Source organism: Chenopodium quinoa, unplaced genomic scaffold, assembly GCF_001683475.1.
Source record: "Chenopodium quinoa cultivar QQ74 unplaced genomic scaffold, ASM168347v1, whole genome shotgun sequence".
In the NCBI taxonomy this organism is placed as follows: domain Eukaryota; kingdom Viridiplantae; phylum Streptophyta; class Magnoliopsida; order Caryophyllales; family Amaranthaceae; genus Chenopodium; species Chenopodium quinoa.
In genome coordinates, this window is record NW_018742899.1 from 447,732 (window position 1) to 474,448 (window position 26,717).

The window sequence follows — 26,717 nt, forward strand, 5'->3', positions numbered from 1 at the left end:
CAGAAACATAGGGTTTTCAATTAGGGGCTTTTTAATTCAAAAACTAAATCTGAAAATTATACATATTAATCATTGTTAAATTACCATGAAATCATCACACACCCAAAAACAATAGTTAATCAACGCTAAATTGAATTAAAAATAAAAAAGAATTTTAATTTTTTTTTTGTAAGGGCCGAACCACACAAGAAGAAGGAGGGGAGAGTGGCCGGCTCACCACCTCCCCGCGGCTGGCTGCTGCTTCCGCCCTATGCTGGTGGCGGCCGGCTGTGGTGGTGGTGGCAGCCGGCCACCGGTGGTGGTGGTAGTGTGCGTGTGAGGTGAGAAGAAAAAAGGGGAGGATAAATTAAGGGGAAAGAAAAATAAGAGGAGAGAGAAAGAGAGTTTACCTTTGGGTATTCTCTACCTTGGGAAAAGTTTAATTTGCTCATATGATGGGTATTTATACCCTCTCCCAAAATCCCCCTACCTTAATTTCCTTATCTACCCTTAATGATTCCTACTCCTATTCCAATTGACATTTTGCTTTCTTTAAAACTCACTTGACTTTAAAACTTCCTTTTATAAATTAAGCATGCCCCAAAGTTTCTAAATAATAAAATAAAATACTTTCAAAACAACTAAATAATTAAAAATTTACTTTTAATTAAAATAAACCTTTTTAAATTATTAAAATACCGTAAATAATTCACTTTGAATTATTTAAATACTTCATAAAATAATATTTTAAAGGAAAAATTGTTGTAAATAATACCACCTTTCACTCGTCAGCTAAAAACAAGTCGACCTTTTGATTATCTCTAAATAATACCACCTTTGGGGGGTGTCTGCTTTAAACAAGTTGTAACCTGTTGGTAACCTGATTAATAGGTTATATGGACACGTGTCATCATTTTATTAGTCTGAAAATATAATTTTTTTTTAACTTTCTTATAATTTTTTTTTTAAAAAAAAAAACCACCCATCCCCATCCCCTACCTCCTCTCCCCCTCCCCCACATGCAGCGACTCCACCGGTGACGGTACGGCCAGCACCTAGCTCCACCACCACCAGCCGTACCACCCCTTTCCCCTTACCCCAACTTCACTTGCCCCTGTATTCGAGCCGTACTGACAGCCCATCCACCACCATTGAAGCTGAAGAACTTTAAAAGCTTGTAGAGACAACAATGGAGGAAACTCCACTGAAGCTCATGTATAAGCTTTAGGACAAAATGGAAACATGCTTATTTCTTCACCAAAACGCATAAAATTGGTATCAAAACGCTCGCATTACAATATACAACAGTTTGGTACCAAGAATTATGCAAGTAACATCACCAAATGAAAACCCCCATTTCGATTTTACTTAGGGTTCTTCACAAAAAAATTGCCCAATTACCCCCCATCGGAATCGCCCCCCTTCCCCTTCCCCCACCTGAATCGACCCCTCTCCCATTCCCCCACCCAAAACCAGCTACCCCTAACCCTTAAACACCAATAGCTTCCTCGTAGCCTCATCTTCACCATGACGGCATGACCCCAAACCTCAACCCAAAGCTGAACCTAGAACCCCAAACCAAACCCCTAAACCAAACTAGGGTTGTTGTGGTTTGGCAGTGGCCTGATTTTTGTTGCTTTGCACTGATTTATGTTACAGTTGTTGTGGTGTTGTGGAGTTGATGGCCGGTGTTGTTGATGCGGTGGGTTGATGTTGTTATCGGCCAGCGTTGTTGCGGGGTGATGGAGGAGTACAAGAGCTGCTCTTAGTGTTGTTGCTGGCTGCTCTGTTTGTCGCAATTGGGCTTGCAGGTGCGGCTGGTTGAGGTAGGTGATGTGAACGGTGATTGGTGATGCGAGTATGGGTTGTTGCGGCTGGGAAGTGATTGATGCGGGTTGGCGGTTGCCTATTGGTGAGGCTGGTGCTGCGATGGGGAGTGAGGGAGCAGCGAGTGGAGTGAGTGCGTGAGAGGGACATGCGGGGCTACATTGGGTGAAGGTTGCTGCGATGGGCTGGTGGCGCTGCAAGCTGGGAAGTGATTGATGCGGGTTGGCGGTTGCCTATCTTTTACTGCTTGACTGTATCTTCGATCATTTGAGGCCCTAAGATCATTGTTTCACTTATGTCGTTCCAACATACAAGACTACGACACTTCCTTCCATATAATGCCTCAAATGGAGCCATACCAATGCTCGCATGATAACTATTGTTATAAGAAAATTCAATTAAGTCCAAGCTATCTTCCCATCCCCCTTGAAAGTCTATGACACAAGCTCTCAACATATCTTCCAAGGTTTGAATAGTTCCCTTAGTTTGTCCATCCGTGGGAAGGTGAAATGTTGTACTGAACTTTAGTGTTGTACCAAAGTTTTCCTGAACACTCTTCCAGAACTTTGAAAGAAACCTAGAATCTCTATTAGGCACAATATCCTTTGGAACTCCATGTAACCTCACAACATTCTTGATGTAAGCTTTTGCAAGTTGCTCCATCCTCTAGGTCTCCTTCATTGGTCTGAATGTTGCAGATTTGGTAAGTCTATCCACCACGACCCAAATGGTATCATTTCCACTCTCTGACTTAGGGAGGCAAGTCACAAAGTCCATCGAAATGCAATCCCACTTCCATCCAGGGACTTCTAATGATTGCACAGTTTCTTGCAGTCTCTTGTGCTCTATTTTCACTTTTTGACAAGTCAGACACTTTGCTACAAATTTCGCAACTTCATTCTTCATTCTAGGCCACCAATACATTTTTTTCAAGCCTTTGTATAGCTTATCCCCTATAGGGTGTAATAAGAATGGTGTATTGTGTTCTTCCTCCATCAATTTTCTCTTTACTTCCTCACATTTTTGTGGTACACACCATCTACCTTTGTACCTTAAACTCCCATCTTTATTTATGAATTTTGAAATTTGTGGCTTTTCCTTGCTTTATTTTCTCACGAACCCTATCCAACTTAACATCTCCTGCCTGATTTTCCCTTATCTCATCAAATATTGTTGGTTAAATGCTTAGATTCGCAAGTATACCTGTTGGTACTTCCCATTCCACCACTTCTAGGTTCATTTTTCTCATTTCCCTACACAATTCATCAGCCACTATCAAAGTGTTCAGTCCATGACTGGTTCTATGACTTAGAGCATCTGCAACTACATTTGCCTTCCCTTCATGGTATTGTATGCCCAAGTCGTAGTCCGTTGCAAATTCTAACCATCTCCTTTGGCGTGAGTTTAGATTTCTTTGGGTGAAGATGTACTTCAAACTTTTATGGTCAGTATAAATTCTACATTTCACCCTATACAAGTAATGCCTCCAAATCGTTAATGCGAAAATGATAGCAGCTAATTCTAAGTCATGAGAAGTTAGTTTACTTCATGAGGCTTCAATTGTCTTGATGCATATGCAATCACCTTTCCCTTTTTCATAAGCACACATCCCATACCATTCTTGGGTCGATGCATCACTATATACATCGTAGATCTCACTATCATCTGGAAATGTTAGCACTGGTGCCTTAATCAACTTTTGCTTCAAGAGCTGAAATGCTTCCTCACACTTCTCATCCCACTCGAACTTCTTGTCCTTCTTCATTAGAGAGGTCATAGGCTTAGCAATCTTAGAAAAATCCTTCACAAAACGCCTATAATACCCTGCTAAATTAAGAAACTCCTAATGTTAGACACCGTCTTTGGCGCAAACCATCCTTTCACTGCCTCAATCTTTGTTGGATCTATTTCTACCCCATCCTTGGATACAAAGTGACCTAGAAATGCTACCTTCTCTAACCAAAACTCACACTTGGAAAACTACGCATAGAGTTTGTTCTCCCTTAAAGTTTGTAAAATTGCCCTCAAATGTTCATATAGGACAAACTTGTTCAAATGTCCACATGTTCCTCTTTAATCTTCGAATACACCAGTATATCATCTATGAACACTACGACAAACTTGTCCATAAATGGATGGAACACCCTATTCATCAAATCCACAAAGATTGATGGAGCATTCATCAATCCAGATGGCATTATTGTGAACTCATAATGTCCATACCTTGTTCTAAATGCAGTCTTGGGATATCCTCGTATGCGATCCTCAACTGATGGTATCCAGACCTTAAATCAATCTTGGAAAACACATATGCGCCCCTCAATTGGTCAAATAGGTCATCAATCCTTGGTAATGGGTACTTGTTCTTTATGGTGACCTTATTCAACTCCCTATAGTCATACATAACCTCATAGTTCCATCCTTTTTCTTAACAAACAACATTGGAGCTCCCCAAATCGATGTACTTGGTCTAATGTACCCCTTTTCTAGTAAATCCTATAGCTACTCTTTCAACTCACTCATTTCTGCAGGTGCCTTCGATATGGTGCCTAGGACCAACTCTATTGTGAAATCAATTGCTCTCTTCGGTGGCATCCCTGTAATCTCCTCCAAGAATACATCCAAAAACTCATTCACCACTTCTATGCTCTCAGGCTTAGCTATCTCTTCGTGTTCCAAGTTCCTTACACTACAAAAATATACTAGATTTCCTTTCTTAATATACTTAGCCAACTTCATCATAGAGATGATCCTTAGGCACTGTGCTTCACCATGCTTCCAATGTGTTACCAACTCACCCTCAGCTGTACTTAACTGTACTTTCTGCGATCGACTACAAATCTCCGCACTATACTTGCTCAACCAATCCATTCCCAAGATGACGTCAAAGTCACCTAACCCAATTTCAATGAGGTCAGACAAAAACACCTTTCCTATAATCTCTAATGGCACATTCTTAAAGGTTTTGGTACACTGTACTACCCTTCCCATAGGAATAACTATAAGTACATCAATGACATCTACGGCTTTCAAACAGTGCAATAGCTTTGAAACAATGGCAAATGAAAGAAAAAGTTGCACCAGAATCAAACAATACTTTAATAGGAATAGAGTTAATAAAAAAGTACCAGTAATGACATCCTTCGTAGTATCGGCTTCATGCCTACTTATCACAATCAATTTTCCTAGAGCTCCACTCTTCACCTAATTATTACCATTATTGTTGTCTTTCATTCCATTTTGTTGTGCCCCTTTGTTCCCTACATAGTTGTTGCTTCCCTGAAAGTTCCTCTGAGCCCCTCTTTGATTATTGCCCTGCTTGTTTTGGTTAGAATCTTTGGAGAAGCACTCATACTCCCTATGTCCCAACTTGTTGAAAGCGCAACAAGTAACTAGGTTACCTTCGCAGCCTCTTTTAGGGTGATTATTCCTGCATCTCTTACAGAAATAACGCATTCCTTCCTTATTATTGCCCTGGTTAGAGTTCGTAGCCCCTCCATTGAAGTTTCGTCCACCCTGATGATTGTTACCCTGAAAGTTATTGTTGCTGTTGAAGTTGTTGTTGTTGTTATGGTGGTATTTTTTCTTCTTGAAGTTGTTCTGGTTACCTTGACGGTTTCCAGAGTTCTGTCCCATCTCTTTTCTCTTTTCCTTCCTTTCCACCTCAACTAATTCCTTCTTTTTCTTCAACTCCAAAGCATATAGGTGTGCAGACCTCCCATAAACTTCATCTAAGGTTTCGAACACTTGTCCACGCAGCTTTAATTAAAGAACAGTGGTCAATCCACTCTCAAACTTCCTAGCTTTCACCTTTTCTGTAGCAACAGACTCTTTGGCAAACCTTGAAAGCTCAATAAACTTGGTATAATACTTAGTGACTGACATATCTCCCATTGCTAGGTTAGAGAATTCCTCAGCTTTTTGTTTCTATAGGAAACTGGGGTAAAACTTGTCCTTTTCCTTCTCCTGAAATATAGTCCAGTTGAAACCAGGTAGTGACTTAATGGTAACCTCATTTTGTTGCCACCAAAGGTCAGCTTCACCCCTGAGATAATAGGTAAATCACAGCTCACTTTCGAATTTTCTAGGCACCTTACTGCCCCAAACAGTTTCTCAAACTCCCTTAACCAGTTTTCTAACACTGTTTGGTCTGGTTCGCCTTGATAGGTTGTTGGCTTGCTTTGCGCCACCTTTTTTAACAACTCCCCCTGAGCATCCCCATTGTTGGTCGAGTTTCGTGCTAATTGCTGGGCAACCACTGCCAACTGCCTTACAACCTCACTCAGCTCACCTCCTTCATTATTGTTCCCACTTCCTCCTGCCATCTTTCTTCTGCTGAATGAAAACAAGGGGTCTCTATTAATTATGGTCATGGTTAGCTCTCAAGTTAAACACCCATCCAACTAATTAACTTATACCATTCATGCACTCAAGTTTAATTTAAGCTAACAAATTAAGGTTGCAAAATCACAACTCCCCAAATTTTGCAGCTTGATCAACCAAATTTTAAATGCTAACCAACCATACATTTAATAAAGCATCACAATAATAAATAAAAATAATTCCCATGGTTCCCTAGAGTTTGGAAATGAGTTATTGGAATATTTGAGTAAGAAATGACTCATTGGAGTAGTGATATGAAATGAATGATTTGGAAATAAAATGAATTATTTGGCAGTAAAATGAATCATTTGACAAGGAAATGAGTATAAATTTTATTGCTGGGAAAGGAAAATGACTGGAAATAAAATGAAATGAGTTCAAATAACCTATGCAACTCAATAGGTTTATTGACTCACTGTGGCCATGCCACTTATTACTTTATTGAAAAATGAAATAACTATATATAACTGCAGAAATGAAACTAGGAATCTTAAAAGAAATGAAACTACAAAAATCTAGTCTTTTCGAACGTTGTCCATTGATTGTTTGTAGCTTCTAGGATCGAATTCAGGGTCATCTTTCTCATCCATTGGTTCAAGTGTATCTGGATTTTGCTCTACTTGAATAAACTCTTCATCTTCCTCGTCGTCAGATAAAATGTCAATAATAATTGGATTTAGGGGTGGATTTGGATTCGAGATTTCTATAATGGAACTATAAACAGTATGGTTACTCTCATCATTAGCTCTACTTCCTCTTGCCCTCCATTTGCTCCTGCTTGATTACCTTGTGGTGGGGAAGAATTTCCTGATTGATTACTAGTGGAAGGGGAATCATTCCTTGCTGGGTTATCATAGTAGTAATTTGGATATGGAATATGTAAGCGCTCGCAGTGATACTTCTCTACTCGAACGAGATAAGAAATCAAGTATCTATAATCAAGGTACGACTGTCCATAATAATCTTTGTATTTGGAGTAATTGGGGATGTCCTCAGGTAAGTAGAAATCAACAAATTTTGCTTTAACAGCAAGATATGGGGGTTCTTCAAGAAGACAATGAACTATCATACCTGAAACACGACCAGGAATATCATATTGCTTGTCTCCTGGGACATCGGTCATGTGTAAACAATAGAAACGAATTTTCTTGACATAGTCAAAGGGATGTTCATAACCTTTCTTAATTAGGGTACCAATTATTTGTGAGTGTTTGCTAGGAAAGATCGGCATCTTGTAAATGAAAAGACTTAGAAAAGAATTCCCTTCCCAAAGAAAAATAAACTACCACAGTTCATGCATAAATTTAGGTTCAATGTTCAATCAAACAATTTTACTTATTACTAATCACATAATTACATGCTTCCACATCATTCAATTCACATGATCAAATAACACAACCTAAATATTAATGCATACAAGAACATGAATAATTCTAACTTATATGCCCCAAATTATTTCCTACCCATGCTCACAAACATGCTTTTAAAGCTCTTAACATATAATTCTTACCTTAATCCTTCGCTTTCCTGCAAAATGAACAAACTAATAATATTTTTGACTCCCTTTTTTTATAAAAAAGTTCGAAAATTAATTTTGAAAAGGCCAAAACTTTCGACCCACATAAAAAAAATTCGGACACCCCTCTTTTAAAAGAATTTCGGACTTCCCACTTAAAAAAAAAAATTCGGACCTATAAAAAAGTAATAAAATATTTTCGGTCCTCTAAAAAAATTTAAATCATGTAGAATAAAATAAAACAAACTACTTTGTAAAATAACTCATTAATTAAACACTTGGCCAAGTTTAAAACAAAATACTTTAAAACATGTTTTTGGCTTTAGTGGTAATAAAAATCTCAACCTAAGCTCCCATATACCATTTTGTAACACCCAAGAAATTCCTTTCCTTTAAAATACCTGTTTTACTCTTTTTAAAATACAAAATAGGAAAATCTAAGACATTACCGCCACTGTGATAACAACTAAGGCAATTATCAAAGACACACACATCGTAAGACTCTCTTTATAAACCATTCAAAACTAGTCAATTTAAAAAGTCAAATTAAACGAAAGTAAAGTCAAACCAAAGTCAAACGAAGTAAAAAAAATCAATCTACAACTTGGAACCATTGTACGCCCTTTTCAAAACCCAAACGAATAAATAAACCTTTGCGTTAGTCACACAAGCAATTATATAAAAACCAAAACAAATAAACACATCATATTCTTATGGAAGCTAAACATGATTCGCTCTTCACTCATGCCCATCATGAATATGCTTCATCACCTGAAAATCTTCTCTTTACTTTTTCCCCACTACTCGCCATTAGAAATGGGTCTTCGTAGGGTCAAGATAAAGTTAAGGCCAAACAAACATACAAACACACAATCAGCAATACTGAGTACATAAGCGTAAACTATACACACTAACATGCTTTAATCCTATCATCACACAACTTACCTTGTTACACCTGTTTACAAGCATACAACATACAACATAACCAACCAATAAATAAATAAATTTCTTATTTAATTTGATTACGCATCGAACGAGTTTCCCCTCTAACCTGCCCCAATAAAGGGGTACTACCACGGGAGCTAACTATGCCAGTATAAAAGAACCACTCGTAAGTGGAGGAATTCCTACGCCTAATAATAAAAAGGAAAATACAGCATCCTTTACTCCTAGTAGAATTTATGGTCAAATATAAAGTCGCATAACTCCCCCCCCATATGTTCATACTCAAGGTATATACGTTCCAAGAGTTTTCGTGCGTAATCTCTTTCGCTTTACGTTATTTACATATTTTAGATTTGGTGATGACTCTCAAATCATAACACAATAAATCATCATAAATCATTCAAGCAATCAAACATACCAATTTAATTTTTGAATAATTAGTGACCACGTTTAATTTAATGTTGAACCCTTTTTAAACTACCTCGGCGTTAAATCACCTTAAGCGCATAATGCACCACAAATCCTACCCCTCGAGAACACCTAAAGTGCACTTAGGCACCAAAAATATAATTTAATACTCGTGTACATAGACACTTAAATAGCTCTTTTTCCATGCTTATAGCATCAATAAAAATTATATGAACCATAATAAAATTCCCTTTTCATAATTCAAACCAAATTAAACATTTGGTTTAATTAAACATGCTCTCAATCATGCCAATAATAAAAAGTGTGGTTCATGATCAACTTACCAACATAATTATTTCCAATCAATAATTCACCTCAAATAATTCATACTTCACAAATCAATCATCAAAATGAATCCAAATCAACAATTCCAACCAATACCTATCATGATACTAACTTAGAATTAATTAAACAAAGCCTAGCATGCTACTACATACTTAAATTATTACCGAGTACGCGAATGTACCTCGAATATGATCTCAAAATCGCCACGACTACACAAAATCACTCACTTGGAAGTCTCCTACAACCCAAAATTACAAAGAGACATTAATACCTATCCATAATAAATTTCCAGCAATATATACACTCTTTAAATCATTTTTAAACCTTCTAAATATGCTGAAAATTAATTTAAACCACCTTCTTTTATTCCCAATTAATGGGTAATTAAAAATCCTTTCAAGAAACATAATTCTAGCCTCTACCTAAAAATTCCAGCATTATAAAAACTCTTAAACTTGTTGTAATTTAGTTTAAAAACCTTAATTTCAATAGTTTTAATCAGCTACAATCAAATTTCATCAATAAACATTAATTTAGAAACCTAGGGTTTTCAATTTGGGGCTTTTAAATTCAAAAACTAAATCTGAAAATTATATACATATTAATCATTGTTAAAACACCATGAACTCATCACACACACCCCAAAACAATAATTAATCAAGGCTAGATTGAATTAAAAATAAAAAAGAAGTTCTTTTTTTTTTAAGGGCTAAACCACATAAGAAGGAGGGGAGAGTGGCCGGCGCACCACCTCCCCGCGGCTAGCTGCTGCTGTCGCCTTGTGCTAGCGGCGGCCGGCTGTGGTGGTGGTGGTGGTGGTGTGCGTGTGAGGTGAGAAGAAAAAAGGGGAGAGGGAAAAATTAAGGGGAAAGAAAAATAAGAGGAGAGAGAAAGAGATTTACCTTTGGGTATTCTCCACCTTGGGCAAAGTTCAATTATTTGCTCATATGATGGGTATTTATACCCTCTCTCAAAATCCTCCTACCTTAATTTCCCTTTCTACCCTTAATGATTCCTACTCCTATTCCAATTGACATTTGACTTTCTTTAAAACTCCCTTGACTTGAAATTTCTTTTTATAAATTAATCATGCCCTAAAGTTTCTAAATAATAAAATAAAATATTTCCATACCAATTAAATAATTAAAAATGAACTTTTAATTAAAATAAACCTTTTTAAATTATTAAAATATCATAAATAATTCATTTCAAATTATTTAAATACTTCATAAAATAATATTTTAAATTAATATACGTATAAAAATTAAATACGGGGTATTACAGACTAGGGCGCCAAATTAGTGAGCTAATTATGGGGTTTATCTTGATCAAATTTTCGTTCTCTTAAGGTTGGTCTCGAATGATCTTCGTGTTATTTTCTTAGAGGACGTCAGTAGGGTTGCATGGTCACAAATGATGTATGTTGCTGGTAATTGCAACATGTTGATCAACACAGAGTTTTATACAATTGAGTTGAATTTATTGAAATATTATGTAAGTGAGGTCTGTTGGAAAATTAAAAAAATGATAAGATAGTGATAATGGGTAATAGTTTATGTAAAAGTAATGGATAGGTAATGAATATGAGTGTTAGTGACGTTAAAATGGGGACCATGTAAGGTGAGAGTTATAATAAAAATAGTGCGTGATATTTCCATTTAAGGAAGTGTTGCAATAATTGAAGACCGATTATAGAATCTGTTGCAATTAAAAATAAAAAAAAAGAAGGGAGTATATGTCAATTAATTTATCTTCATTATTTGCAAAGGAAATTGATTTATTTTCATTGGCAAAGGACATTGATTTATCTTCATTGGCAAAGGACATATTCTTAAATACAATATAATAAGTGCCAAAGTGGTAAATCACTATTTTAACCATAAATATTGGAGATTATGTCCAATCTTAGGTATAGATTTTATAGCCTTATAGGTAGAGATGTCAAAAAGTCATGTCATGTTATGTTCGTGTTTATTTCGTGTTATTCACAAAATATATCAAAAACTATAAAAAATGTTGAATAATTGAAAAGTTTGACCAATTTATTACGGATCGTGTTTGAGTTGATTTCATGTCGTGTTGTGTTGATTTCGTGTTTTTCCTCAATAATTTTATGACCGTGTCATGTCAATTTCGATCGTGTTATCGTGTCGTGTCAATTTCAAAGCTCTACTTATATGTTATAGAACTATACCATGAATTAAAATGCAAATGTTGCAATATTTATAGAATGGTATTTTTTTCTATGTGGTTGGTCACACCGTGTGCCCGGGGTTACTTATTAGGAGTTACTTAGTCGGTTAAGGGTTACTTATTCTGAGGTTACTCAGTCGATAAGAGGTGACTTATTCAGGGGTTACTTAGTCGGTTAACGAGTGTTCTATGTAAGAGTAACCCCTGACCGACAGATTAACCCCTTAATAATGAATAACCCCATAATAAATAAACCCTGATAGACTGAGTAACCCGAATAAGTAACTCAAAATAAGTAACCCATGCTACGGTGTGACCAACCATATATAATAATTTGTGTTTATAAAATGAAAGGCGTAATATAATTAACCAAAGCGAGCGTTAAAACTCTCTCAAATTTTGTTCCGTTTTCATTTAAGTGTATTGTTGCAGACCTTGCTGTTGAGTTTCTAAACAAAGTGTTTCATCTTAGCCTTTAACCATGTTGCATAAACCCTAAACCCTTTTGATCCAGCAACAATCATCTACAAATGGGTTTAATCAGTAGACTCTCAAGAACCCGAAGATTAATCAAACAATTTCATACCCTAAAATACCCAGTAATCTCTTCAACAAGAATACCCAACAATGATGTAGAGAGTAGATTGAAATTAACCAGTTCATATTGTTCAAAATCTAGGAATTCCCAGAAAGATAATGACCTAGATTTGAGTCAATACCCACCTGAAAAAATTCGCAATTTTTCGATTATTGCTCATGTTGATCATGGTAAATCAACCCTTGCTGACCGATTGTTGGAGCTTACTGGGACTATTAGGAAAGGCCATGGTCAACCTCAGTACCTTGACAAGCTTCAGGTTTGCGGCGTTCACTCTACATTCTTTTTCTTGCTTTTTTTTTTTTTTTTTTTTATTTTTTTTTTTTATTGTTTTCGCCGTTGTCGTAATTGCATTTTGTTATTGTTGTTTCTGAAACTACTTTATGAATGTAGAGACTAGTTTTGTTATCAAATTTTGGCATTTCGCGTGATAACCTAATTATTGCTTTTAAAGGTCTAATCAATTTAGTATTTTACATTGTGAATTTTGCCTCATTATTATGGTGCATTGAATTTTGGCATTTCGCGTGGTAACCTAATTATTGTTATTGTGACTATACTGTCTGTGTTAGGGGTAAATTTTGTTTTATGCACTATGACATTTGCCCGGTTAATACGGTGCATTGCGTTTTGCCATTTCGCGGAGTAACCTGAGGTGAGATTTCGGGGATTTATGAAAAAAAGGAGCCTTCTCATGGGTACATTTTGGATTCTGGATTGAGACAGGTTGCATTATTAACTTAAAAAAAATCTTTTGTGAAGTTACAAGTATCTGCCTAATTTTTTTTTCCTATGAGGATTTGGGCAAATTCTTTATGAAAATGCATATTTCTCCAAGCAGGCTTTATTGTCTTTAATGAATGTATCTTTTGTTGATCATCTTATTGATATGTACACATTTTGGAAGCTGATTGTGGCTTTGTGAGGTATGCTTTAGAACTGGCATTGCTATAAATAAAAGTTTCCTGCGTTTTGGTTGAAAAATAGGGGTAAGACTGCATACATTTTGAATTTTTCTAGCCCTGCCAGTGGTGTTTTGGTATGTTCACTTTTAGGGTTTGGTGGAGTTCTTAACTTTGTTAGTGATATTTTATGCTAATGCTGTTCTTGGTAGTATGTCCAATTTAAGTACAGTCTCTAAGGTCTTAAAAGAAAATCCAATTTAGAATAAGTGTAAAATTTTGAGGAAATGCTTATTTTTTTTCGAATTCGGTCTTACTGTACATGATTGGATTCTGCTGTTACGGGATTGTTGGTATAATTTCTGAAAGTTAGTTTTTTACTAAGCCAAGACTGAAATTAAATAATATAAAAGTACCTTGTGCTATTGTTTACTGTTTCAAATGGAAATCAAATATTATTTCTTTGCTGTGGTGTTCATTTGTTAGTGTAAGCATCATCTGTTTTTACCTTTCGTTGGCACAGATCAGATTAGTTTAAAAGCATATATATATATATATATATATATATATATATTATCATCAATTGTCAGTTGGCTTCGTTTTCACGCTGACCTTTGCTTTTCTTCACCCCCTTACCCTTGTTCCCTAGCTGATAATGTTTTACATTTGAGTACTCTTAGGTGGAGAGAGAAAGAGGGATTACTGTTAAAGCTCAGACTGCTACTATGTTCTACAAGTATGACCCTGAGATAGCAACACGTGCCAGTACAGAAGACCCCTCAAATTTTTTACTAAATTTGATTGATACACCTGGTCATGTTGATTTTAGCTATGAGGTATCTAGATCGTTAGCTGCTTGCCAAGGGGCTCTCTTAGTTGTTGATGCTGCTCAAGGTGTTCAAGCACAGACTGTTGCCAACTTTTATCTAGCTTTTGAGTCAAATCTGTCTATAATCCCTGTCATAAACAAAATTGATCAACCTACAGCTGATCCTGACCGTGTTATGGCCCAGCTTAAGTCCATGTTTGATCTGGAACCAAAAGATACCCTCCTCACGTCTGCTAAAACAGGGCAGGGTCTTGAGCACATCCTTCCTGCAGTGATAGAACGGATTCCCCCTCCCCCTGGAAAGGCTGGCTCTCCGTTACGTATGCTTTTGTTGGATTCATATTATGATGAATACAAAGGAGTTATATGTCATGTGGCTATAGTTGACGGCACATTGCGCAAAGGAGACAAGATTTCATCTGTTGCAACTGGACAAACTTATGAAGTTTCAGATGTTGGGTTCATGCATCCTGAGCTAGTTCCTACTGGAATGCTTTTCACTGGCCAAGTGGGTTATGTGGTCAGTGGCATGCGTTCTACTAAAGAGGCACGTATTGGTGATACCTTGTTTCATGTTCGCACTGTTGTTGAGCCTCTTCCAGGTAAACATGACTTTATTATAAATTTTGGTACATGTTCTTGCATTGCTAGTAAGCACAGGAACAACAATTGACATCCTTCTATTGTTTGCTTAGTCCTAATATTCGTCTAGTTAGATCTATGCAAAACTCTTTTTTCTCTAGGCTTTTAGTAGGGGCTGTAGAAGAAATACTAGTATATGTGAGATAAGAATGAACTAACGTGGTTACATTGTAATTTGTTGGAACAATAGAGTAAAGATTTTGGTGAGTTGCAAACAAATGTTCAATAAGGGTGATATTGTTATATCTTATCTACTCATCATTCTAAGGACCAAAAGAGTATAGTATCTATAATTTTTTGGGGATAAAGTCCACTTTTGAGTTTCTACAAGAAGCTATAGTGGCATTCAACAAGACAATCAACTAACAATCAAAGTAGACATAGTAATATCCTCCTTCAAGGAACACACCAACTTTGGGCTTGAATATGTTGGTAGAGAATGTGGGATTGAATTACTCTAGAAAGTGCTTTTTATCATGTAGATTTGTAGGGCCTCTTAGTAACAATCTGTACTATGTTATATTTTGCAAAATTAGAATTTTGGCCCCTCCCATCAACCAATCTGACAGTAATATCCTTGGTTTATATTTCCTCCGTTCTTTATTAGTTGACACGTTTCATTTTGGCACACATATTAAGAAAGTGAACGAAGGATAATAAAAGACAATAATACCCCAAAGACCCATCTTCCTTCCAAATTGACAATTGTGACAAATAAGACGCGCTTGCTCCACCATCCAAAACTACCACCGCCTATTACACAACTATAGAGTAATAATCAAACTACCACCGGCACTTGCAACACTAGCATAATGGATTAATTACTGCCAATGCTCTACCATCAAATTAATGTAAAATTTGAATTTAACACCAAATCCATGAAAACTAACTTGACCCGTATCTAAAATTACAAGTTAATTTTTTTTCTTGAAGAAATTAAATCAATTCCATAACATCACAAAGAGAGTAGAAGAGAGAGAAAATTAAACCCTCCCCGACCACCATCGTCGCACATGAGTTGTGCTTAGGCAATTTCGTGGTGTTACTCCTCAAAGTACACCCGCTCCCACTACACTGCGACCGAATTGAACGCTGGTGCTAGAAATCGGAATGTGGGTCAAGGTGCTCTAGTTAAATTTGCGACTTGGAGGTGAAGATAGACCGAAATTCAGGCGACGGTGGTTGTTCCTCTTACGCCGGTGATTGTAATGAGGGTGGCTGTGCAAGTCGTCAAGGGTCAGAGAGTAGGAGAGGAGAGAGAAATTGAGATGTTTAGCCATGGTGATGGCTGTTAGAGAGGATAGAGGAGAGAGAGTGGGTGGGTTATAGAGGAGAAAGACTGGTCTATTGGGGGGGGGGAGGAAAGAAAGGAGAAGTAAGGGTAAGCTTGTCATTTATCATTACAAAGATTACCCAAAATAGAAATATGCCGACACCTGCCCCACCTCCTACTTCTACCTTGCCGGCTGCCGCCACTCCACTGCCCCCACCCCTGCCACCGCCCCTACTCTCTTCCTTTTGGAGTTTATATGCTCGAATTCGTCTTTAAGGCCATAATAAGAAGATATAAAATGGTATAACATTGTTTTTTCTCTTGATTTTTTTTTTTCCCAAATTGTTAGAGTTGTGTGTTTTTGGGTGGATGTTGGTGGTTTTGTGTGGCTAGGGGTTTGTTCTGGCCAAATTGGTGGTTTCAAATAGGTATGAATTTCCGTTTATTGTATCCTTGCTACTGTAATTTTGTGTATGAATTTCCGTTTACAATATGGCATCATTCTTCTAATGCAAGAACTAAATCCAACTTAGGTGTCTCAAGGAGAGCAACTATGTGATTGCAGATGTTTCTCTTAATGTTGACTTGCTCTTAATGTTAAATCCATCATAACTCTTATAGCCATAGTTATTTTTTCATAGCAGATACCATAGCTCTTCTAACAAAGTGGACTATGTAGTAATGTAGTTATTGGTGCCAATGAGTTGATATGCAGTTTAATAAAAATAAATAGGAGGAAAGATTTGTGTTAAGCATAAAAAAGATGCTAACATTTTTGAAGAGATTTTATTTGTGGTTGTTTTGCAAGGACCTTCTTTTGAGATCATGATATATGGCACCTAGGTTTGGTTTATTGTCATGGTTGCTTTACTAAATTCCCATTTTTTCACTTTATGCTGTGTCAATTTCCAGGTTTCAAGCCTGCAAGACATATGGTGTTCTCTGGTTTATATCCTGCTGATGGATCAGATTTTGAAGCACTTAGTCACGCAATTGAGAGGCTAACATGTAATGATGCCAGTGTTTGTGTCTCAAAAGAAACTAGCATGGCACTTGGCCTAGGTTTCAGGTATATATCTGTAAAAGCAAGTCTATTGTACTTTCTTTTCATGTCAATATTTGAAACACTGACATGTGTGTGATATGAATTCCTTTTTCTTTATATATGTTTACTATCTTGCAGGTGTGGTTTCTTAGGTTTACTTCACATGGATGTTTTCCATCAACGCCTTGAGCAGGTATGATTTTCTGTGAGTAATTATTTAAATTAATTTGACTTTGGCGAATAATTATGTGCCTCTATTTGTCTTAGACTCTGTCTTTTGTGTATGAAGCCAAATGGCTTATTTGGTGTATTTGGGGTGTACAGATTGGCAATGACGTACAAACATTAGAAAGGGGAGATGAGAAACGAAATTTCATTGCAGGAGTAACTAGCTATCACTATCTAATGCCATGTGAATAAATGATGTTCTTTCTCTGTCTCAAAAAGGTTCTCTGCCTATCCAAAATGCATGCCCCACCAGTTGCTTGCACTTCAAATTCTTACATGTTTCATCTCCAATACCCTTGATATGAAACATTTGGGTTTGAAAAACGTGTTTGACCTGTTTGTCTTCACATTCAAATTTCCTTTGTCGATAACATACATATTTATGTGTCACAGAATCAAGTAATGCATCACCGCATGCTGGGATGAGAGAAAAAATATAGTGCATATTCAGAATATTAAATGAAATTTATCTACTTTTCTTATATCTTGTGAAAAGGCAAATCCTTAAGACGATGGAACATAAGTAATGTCGAGACTTCCCTAGAGTTCATTATAATGTTGCTTCTTTGGTGCTTACGATTATATATGAATGGCAGGAATATGGAGCTCACATAATATCCACTGTTCCAACAGTGCCATATATATTTGAATATTCTGATGGAAGGTAAGTTGATTTACTTACTTTAATCTATATATATATTAATCACGCTTGGAGGTGGTTTTGTTTTGATATCAATGTTCTGTGGTTTTCTTTCCACCATAGCAAAATTGAAGTCCAAAATCCCGCTTCTTTGCCGTCGGATCCCAAGAAACGAGTGACATCTTGTTGGGAACCTACCGTTATAGCGACCATTATAATTCCTAGTGAGTAAGCTCTCAAGTACCCTTGTGGTTTGATAAATAGCTCTTAAGGATTTTTCATGCTTTACCTTCAATTTTCCAACATGAAATGTAAGTTTTGATATACGTGGATTGTAATCTCTATGAAGGTATATTGGGCCTGTTATGACCCTTTGCTCTGATCGTAGGGGAGTGCAGCTCGAATACTCCTTTATAGATAGGTAATGTCTTTTCTCCCTGGAACTGAACTGGGCCATTGAATTTTCCCCCATATATGTAAGTTGATTCTTATTTTTGGCTGCTAACTTTTTTTGGATGCACTTGCGAATAGTGACTGTATTTTAGGCAAAAAGAAAAATAAAAATCATACTGGTTAGTTGCTTCAGTGATATAACTCTATCATTCTTAAATACAGACCCATTGCTAGGATTAAGTAGATAAAGAAAATCTGAATTACAGTCTTACAAGTTACAGATACTGAGGAGTATGGGATTGAACTTGAACTCAGCCTGAATTGTACTGAAATTGTTATAATAACCTGAAAACTGATACAAAACACTTGTCTCACTGCTGATAACAATTATGGCTATTACTAAGTCAACTACAAAAGCAACTGTTTGTCCAAGCTTTTCTGAATCCTCTGTTTCCTAGAAGTAGTTTTCTAGAAACAGTTTATGAAGAAATAATTTTGATAGGCCTTGAAAATTTTAAATTGCTTGTGAAAATAGAAATCGAATTACACTGTTTGGCCCTATGCAGATATGCCAGTTTTTGTTCTGTAATCAGATTATTTTGGCCCATAATTTACTGCTTAATAATTCATCTCTTTATTACTAAAATCAAATAACGGTCACCCAGCAAATCAAAATAAAGTTGTTTTTAGAGATGTAATCCCTTTTATGTAGTATCTCAAAAGTCTGCAACACCTAGATTCTATCACTTTTTCATACACATTGAAGCAAAAGTCAAATTGAATTAAAAAATGGGTCAAATTTACCAGCATACCTTCGATACATGATAATCAAGCAAGTAAAGTAGCATTCCACCCAATTACTTCATACGAGGTTACCAACTGAGAGCAAACAATTTATAACCAAACATACACTTTTAATCTTCTTAGTTGGCAAAATTTAGGCCTACAATCTATGACTATCTAAAAATAAACAAATACCATCTCCCATTGTAAACATGATAATGGCAGACTTATATCTCCTTCGACACTGTAAAAAACTTCCAATCTTTAGCCTCAATTTGTAGGTGAAAGATAACTCTTCAATTTATTTTTGGATCAATTGGCTATAGCTTTTTTTTTTTTTAATTTTTTTTTTTATCTTTCTTGAAATCAAATCTCACTTAATTAGATGAATAATTTGGTGCTTGTGGTCTTGAAATTTTTGCAATGTAGTATTATTATGTATGAGTATTGATTCAGATGACTTGACTAGTGATAGCAAGCCAACAAGTTAATGAAGAAAGAGAAGGCGGGATTGTTTTTAATTAGGACATGCTGCAATATAAATGTAATGATAAGGGTATTATGGTCCAAAAACAGTTTCATTAAAGGGGAAGACAGCTTGTTGAGAAAGACTTGGTAGAAGCTCCAAATTGGTCTTTAACGTTTTCTTCTTTCCTAGAAACTATTTTGGGCTTCTTGAAAAACTTTTCTCCTTGGGAACCCATGTTTGGCCTAAGAAATGCTTCTCAAGTTTTTAAACACTTCAAGAAGCTTTTGCAAATAGGATTAGGGTCTAAATGTTTAATAATGCTTTCAATGATCAATATATATATGCGCGGACCATGATGCAAAAAATGTCATTGTTGGTGGGTGATGAAATGATGAAAGTCACAATGATAGCTATCAAGTATTCCTAGAGTGGTAATAGTGGTGGGTATACACCTGTCTAATTGATTCATCTTTGAGTCTTTTCTCTTTCTCCTCATCTAAATATGAGGGGGGCAAATTAGCAACATTAAAAAGGCTAGCGATACAAATGGGATTTATTACCTTGGTTACCATCCCATAAAGCTTTGCTAATTAATCTAGCTGGCATCCACCCTCATGGCCTCATGCAATCATGTTGCTTTTCTTTAGCTCGGTAAATAGCAATTTAGCATTAACGTTGCTGTGATCAACATGTGTGATTGGGCTCTTACAAACAATCTTTGAAAGACTTTCACTTGTGATATTCATTTTTCTTGAAGTTTCGTGCCTACAATGATTTTCAGTATGTTTCCAAGGGATCGATAAAATGCATCAAATTGAACCCCATCTAAACTCTCATCGTGAACTAAACTAAATTGTAGGTGCATCCTAATTTATGTGCCAAGTTCCGCCAAACAACTCAAGAATTAGCAAAAGGTTTCTCCATCAATGTGAACTAAAATAAAATGTAGGTGCATCCTAATTTACCTGACAAGTTCTGCAAAACATTACTCACGAATTAGCAAAAGGTTTCTCTTAAGGTTAGGGATTTTATGTGGACGTTGACAAATTCCAAAAGAGAAGGTTGGGGTAGGCGATTTCACGTGAAATCTTTTATGCTTTTCCGAGTTGATAGCAAGGTTGGGTTGATGAGAGGGGTAGGATTAGATTGTAAGAATCGATTCGTTGGATCGTAAGGTCCTACTAAGTAATGGATAAAACTGTTAATATTGTGACAATGTGATAATAAAAAAAAAAAAAAAAAAAAAAACTACGTACATTAAGTAATATTAATACTAGATGGCATTGTTTAGCTCATTCTTACTTGGGATTATATTAAATGAATTTCTTTGATTTTGTCATTTTCTCAGCATTTTGAATACTTTTGATTATTTTTGGACATGAATTAATTAGTAATAAAGATATGTGTTAATGGTTCAACATCTTACATTATCATTGTATGTTGGATCGGATTGGTGGATCGTAAGATCGTAAATCATTAAAAGATCTTACAAACAATAAGATCCAGGTTGGAGCCATTTTTTTGAATCATAGAATTGTAAGATCCGGGCTAGGAACCATAGCTGTTAATGATTTTTGTACACATGCTAAACTACAATAAAGTGGATTTGTTCGCTTTTCTTACGGAATGCTGAGTCTGTTCTTTTGTCAACTTAATGTTCATGGATTGAAACTCTATTTAGTACTCTTCATATTGAGGAGTCCTATTGATCTAAGTTAGTCTGAATTGGTGTTTTATATGAATGGAATTAGTATTGTCTATTATTACCATTTACCAACTGTTGATCGTTATTTCTGCAGTCAAAGGGCGTTGATGAAGTACCGATTACCATTGCGAGAAATGGTTGTTGATTTTTATGATCAGCTAAAAAGCATTACCTCAGGATATGCTTCGTTTGACTATGAAGATTCAGAGTAAGATTTGCTGTTCCCCTCTTATTAATAGTGATCTGTGTATCTAATAATTATGAGATATAAGAAACTGAATAGCAGCTTGTTTTTGTTTTATTGTAACATAGTCAATGTGCTAGACTACATGATTTGATCTATTCCTCTCTCATTCATAATGACGTGTATCGATTTAAGAAACTTAATAGCAGCTTGTTATTGATTTATTGTAACATAGTCATTGCGCTAGACTATATTACTTAAATCTTCTGTTGGGACTGGGGTTAATTCCAGACTAGTCCGTTCATGAAAGTTTGCTTTTCTTGGTCCGAATTACAGTTTCAAGTGTTCATACTTCATACCCTTGTCTTTGTCAAGCACTTGGGTTCTCAGGTAAAAGGAGTACATGTATTATAGATATCTGATTTGTGTTGGTTTCAAGTTGGCAATAATTATCTGTTGTTAATGTCAATTGTTTTTGGTGAGGACTAGTGTACCAAGGCCTTTTAATAGGTTTCCAAATGTGGTTCCTCTTAATAAGCATTGTACTTCACGTACTGCTTGTTGTCGTTCATCTGTATATTGCGCTTACTAACTGCTGTCAGCTGATACTTTCTTTATACATTCTTGGTCCTTGGTTGTTTTGTTCTAGTCTAGACATATGTTGTTGGCTTCTTGGCTAATGAAAGTGTTAAAAGAATCAACTATTGTGAATTTATACTTAATACTAAAGCAAACATTGAAATGACACATGTCACTTCCAGTTGTATTTCTTCCCTCCAAAACCACCTTTTTGTTATTTGTTTATTTAATTTTTATTATTTTTTTTATTTTTTCTTTAGTTTTGTTTTTTGTTTTCTTTGTTTAATCTTTAAAAATATATTACGTATCCATATTAATATTTTCTTCCCATTTATTCATCATACATCTACCATAAATATACAACTAATATATAATTTTCTTCCCATTTATAAGTATTTTTTGTATTAGATATTTATAAATAAAAAAAAAAATCATATTATTCATAGTACGGAAAACATTTCAATTACATCACTAAAAAATTATTCCAAATATTGTTAACATAATTTCAATTCAGTAAAAATATAATTGAAGTTCGACAAAAATAATTTCATTGCACTAAAAATGATTTTAGTTCAGTAAGAATAATTTTAGTTGAATACGATTAATTTAGGTTTAGCAAAAATAATTTCATTTCAGTAATTATAATTTCAATTCAGTAAAATTAAGGTGAAGATAACATGCCTTATAATATTTTTCTTGATATCTTTAATCGGTTAAGGAAACATATCTTTTTATGTTTGTATGTATTCCATCGGAATAAACTTAAAGGCAAGCATTTAATTCTAGTCAAGTAGAAGAGGGTGAGAGGGAATTAGGGTATTTTTTTTTTCTTTTTCTTTTTGTTGATAAAAATAAGATTAAATGGCTAAAGGTTAAAACGTGATCCTTTAATCTTTTTAACCAGTAAATAAATACAAGTCATAGGGTCATTAAAGAAAGGTACCCCCACATAGTTAGGGAATTTCTAGAATAATTATAGTTGAAATTTTTATGAAAGATCAACAATAGTTGGGATAAATCTTCTCAAAATTTCCAAAAACATTTCTCTTTTCAAAATTTCCTAAAAAATTTCTCTTTTCAACAATTGTTTTTACTATTACTATTACTATTTTTATTACTGAGATTTGATTTTTATTCATTTAAATAGGATAAGTTTATCACTAAAACATAGATAACTTTAATTTTTATTGGGGTAACTTTTATTTATATCAAGTTAACTTTTTTAAAATTCTGGGTATAGAGCAACTTTACAACGGAGGTAGCATATTTATCGTACCCCCAATTTTTTTTAAAAGTTATGATGGGATAACTCAAAGTCATGAGTCTAACTGTCTTAAGACACTAGTGTTATCCTTCCTTTAAAGTTGCAAGAGTCCTCATGCACATGATCTGACACTGCAGATATAGGCATATTGAGCTGCGCCCAGAAACATATGACCACTTCTTTACGCACGCTGGTTGTAGTTCAGAATTGGTCTTAAATAAGTATGATTATCTTTTGACATTCAACTCTGAAAAAAACTACCATTTTGAGCCTCTAATTGTTGCCTGATTCTTGGACTTTTGGTCAAGTTATTGCTCTTCAATTATGAACCATGTATACAATCATTCCAATGCATGTGTTGCCTTGTGAGTCAGTTCAATGGACTTGAATCAGCTGCGCTTTAGCTCCATTTATTCTGTTACTCTCTTTGGTTATTTGTAATGTTGTCTCTTGCGTAGTCATCTCTTCTACACCCTGAACGTAGCATGGCCTCCTGTCCTGAAGCTAAGTTAACGATAGGGAAATAGTGACTTACTGAGAATGGACGGAAGTTAAAATACAAGCTGGAAGAGCCTCCTCTTTGGTGTAGGGTCAAGATTTTGAACAATATCATGTCAGAAACGAGTGGATCCGGAATGTTTGTTTTTAACTAGATTAATAACTAGTTATTGTTGCGATAATTGTATAACGTGTCAAGATGAGAGTATATGTAACCTAGATGCACTTCAATGAAAGTTGCAATTAGAGCAGGCATATATTGTTACAAAGGTCTGAATTTCACCCTTTTGTCTCACTCTCATATTTTTGAAGGGTGGGTCTTGTTTATTTTACCTAATTGTGTTATTGTCAGGTATCAAGCCTCTGATTTGGTAAAACTTGATATTCTTTTGAATGGACAACCAGTTGATGCAATGGCAACTATTATCCATACTTTGAAAGCACAACGTGTGGGTCGGCTATTGGTGGAGAAGTTAAAGAAATCCATAGACAGGTTTTTATAATTATTTAGTTGTATATCTTCTCCACTGATAACATTATCTTGTCTGTTTGATTTTCTTGGCACTCTCTTATGGACCTCAATGCTTTTATGATGAATAGGCAAATGTTTGAAATAACAATTCAAGCTGCAATTGGTACGAAGGTTGTTGCAAGAGAGACGTAAGTACTGTATTTAAAATGCTTTGCTATTTAAGTTTGGTATAGTACATAAGATGTTGGTTGGCTTCTTTTTTATTACCCTGCACGTCTATGTGGTATGATCACGAAGCCGGTGTAGTAGAGTTTTATTACTTAAGATTTAATTAATTTCATCCTATTGTGGAAACTTTTTTTCACTTGCTTGTCATATTTGATATATTCTTAATCATCCTAATAGATTTAATGCAATATATTGGCAAACTTCTTTCATTTTCTTCTTTGTGAGTCATTTAAGGCCTATCACAAAAGTAGCATGATATCAATGACCTGCAATATATTTTAATGTTTTGCTGCTGTCATTCATCTGCTCTATGAACTTTTTTACATATGTTTATTTAGACTCTGTATATCCACGTTCTGGGTAAACCTATTGGTCCATCTTCATTGACACCTTAGAGGGCTCAGTCACAGACCACCACTATAACATCCACGCTTTTATACTAGAAGTTTTTTGTCACTGCCCTCATCTCTTTCCTTAATACCATTGCCAGCTTGGAAAGCCTTGGAGGTAAAGAAGGTGAGTTATAGGATGCCTTGGAAGTGAAGGAAAATACGATCAAGCTCACTTCAGACATGGTAGGATGGTTTGTTATTCAAATCATCCCTCCTCTTTTAGTGCTAAATTGCTTTTGATAAACGCTTTTTTGTGGGAATTGTACTCTCATTCTCACTTCTGCCTTATCGTTTCAGCATTACAAATTAGCTGTAAAAGATTGAACTCAAACCTTTGTATTTTTTAGACTAAGTTGTTTTATTTGTGCATATATAAATTATAGGTACACAACTGTCTTAAAGAGTCCTCACTTTAAGAGTTGACTTTTCGGTATTAATATTGTTATCTAATCTATCTTACCATTTTAGGTTAACTGCTTTGAGGAAAAACGTGCTAGCCAAATGTTATGGTGGTGATGTTTCACGAAAGAGAAAGCTATTAGATAAGCAAAAGGAAGGAAAGAAACGAATGAAGCGTGTTGGTTCAGTCGATGTACCACAGGAAGCATTCCATGAGCTCTTGAAGGTAGCATAGAGGAAAGGAAGGTGCTTCCAAAGAGTTAAAAGTGCAATTCAAATCAGTAAAGTTTCTGTATCATTAATTTTCTCGTCTTTATTTAACTAATAAAACTTTTTTTGTTATCGTCTTATAATTGTAGAATTATATTTATTACTAATAATTGTTGATTCAATAACTGCTGTTGTCAATTCTTTGAAATTTGGCCCTTCAATTTTTTTGTTGAAGGACCGAATTTTAATTTGTTAGTCGTGTGCCTTTTGTCATATATGGAACCATCTTTGTTGCTATACATATGTTTCATCTGCAGCTTAGATAATAAGATGTGACCTGAATAGCAAGGGTTTACACTGAAAATCCAACAGTTAGAAGTTTTACTGCTATTATTATCAAGCTCGTGAACATTTTCTGGTGCTGTTTAGAGGTGAACATGTTGTATGAGTACATAGTCTATTGCATTGGACATAATAATATGTTGATGTGCTCAGTAGCTGAATCTGGAATGAAGTCTTGTAAGTTGTAGATTAAGTTGCCGCACTTAATACTTATGGTTTCTCTTGCCATAAAAGAACTTCCAGACATATACTGGTAATAGCACTGGACTATAGTACAAGCCAATGTACATGATAATGTAACCATAACCCAAGTATCCTTGAATTATGTTGTTTTTTCGTATGTTTTTTTTTCTTAGTCGATTCCTATTAATACATTGACCATTGTAATGGGGCTTACCAAGTCAACATGATTTACCAAATTTAATTGGATAAAAATAAAAATAAAAATAATTTGAGGAGCGTTAAAACCACAAAGTTTTATTTTTTATTTTATTTTTTGTTTTTTTTTTGTTTTTTTTTTTTTTGTGGTAATGTTTAGGTTTGGTATGACTGTATGAGTCATATACTCATATGTCATATCCCCTCCTATTGGATTTTTAAACTAAATTTCTTCACGAACTAAAAATATACTCTCTCTTGTTACATATATTAACTAACTAAAATTATTATTGATCTTATTACATACACCATTAAAACAAAAATAAAACTTATATTTATATATTAAAAATAAACCAAATGATATCCGGTTAGGATTGTTCTCTCAGTTTAAAAACTGATGAAAAGTCCTAATCATCGGCATTTCCAATAACATGGTCCACAAATAGTTGTTTTCTCAACAGCGTCCAACAGCGTCCCTTTTGCTAAAATCTATTCAGGTTCTCTAACAATTTCTGGTAAGAAAACACCACATTATTCTTATGTTATATAATTAATGTTTTAAATTATTGCACATCTCACAATTAAATATATTGACGAATAATTTGAAAGTTTTTCCCTTTATCATTTGTATTCTCTTTCATCTTTGTCTTTTCTTTTGCTTCTGATTT

General features: G+C 35.1%; 1 protein-coding gene across 1 annotated transcript; it reads left to right on the plus strand.

Annotated features, from left to right (window-relative positions):
- Window positions 1-11,972: 11,972 nt before the first annotated feature.
- LOC110727051 (translation factor GUF1 homolog, mitochondrial-like) lies at window positions 11,973-26,011 on the plus strand. Its single transcript, XM_021906587.1, has 11 exons — window positions 11,973-12,453; window positions 13,777-14,527; window positions 16,753-16,909; window positions 17,024-17,078; window positions 17,710-17,777; window positions 17,877-17,981; window positions 18,103-18,174; window positions 21,198-21,311; window positions 23,981-24,121; window positions 24,229-24,288; window positions 25,189-26,011. Exons 1-11 carry the CDS (start codon window positions 12,127-12,129, stop codon window positions 25,352-25,354), a joined length of 2,016 nt encoding a protein of 671 aa, XP_021762279.1. The 5' UTR covers window positions 11,973-12,126; the 3' UTR covers window positions 25,355-26,011.
- Window positions 26,012-26,717: the final 706 nt, after the last annotated feature.

Bases quoted from the DNA above. Each gene is read 5' to 3' on its own strand.
- LOC110727051 (XM_021906587.1), top strand. From the start codon at position 12,127: ATGGGTTTAATCAGTAGACTCTCAAGAACCCGAAGATTAATCAAACAA. The intron at 14,528-16,752 runs GTAAACATGACT...GTCAATTTCCAG, and splicing joins TGTTGTTGAGCCTCTTCCAG to GTTTCAAGCCTGCAAGACAT. The intron at 18,175-21,197 runs GTAATGTCTTTT...TTATTTCTGCAG, and splicing joins GAATACTCCTTTATAGATAG to TCAAAGGGCGTTGATGAAGT.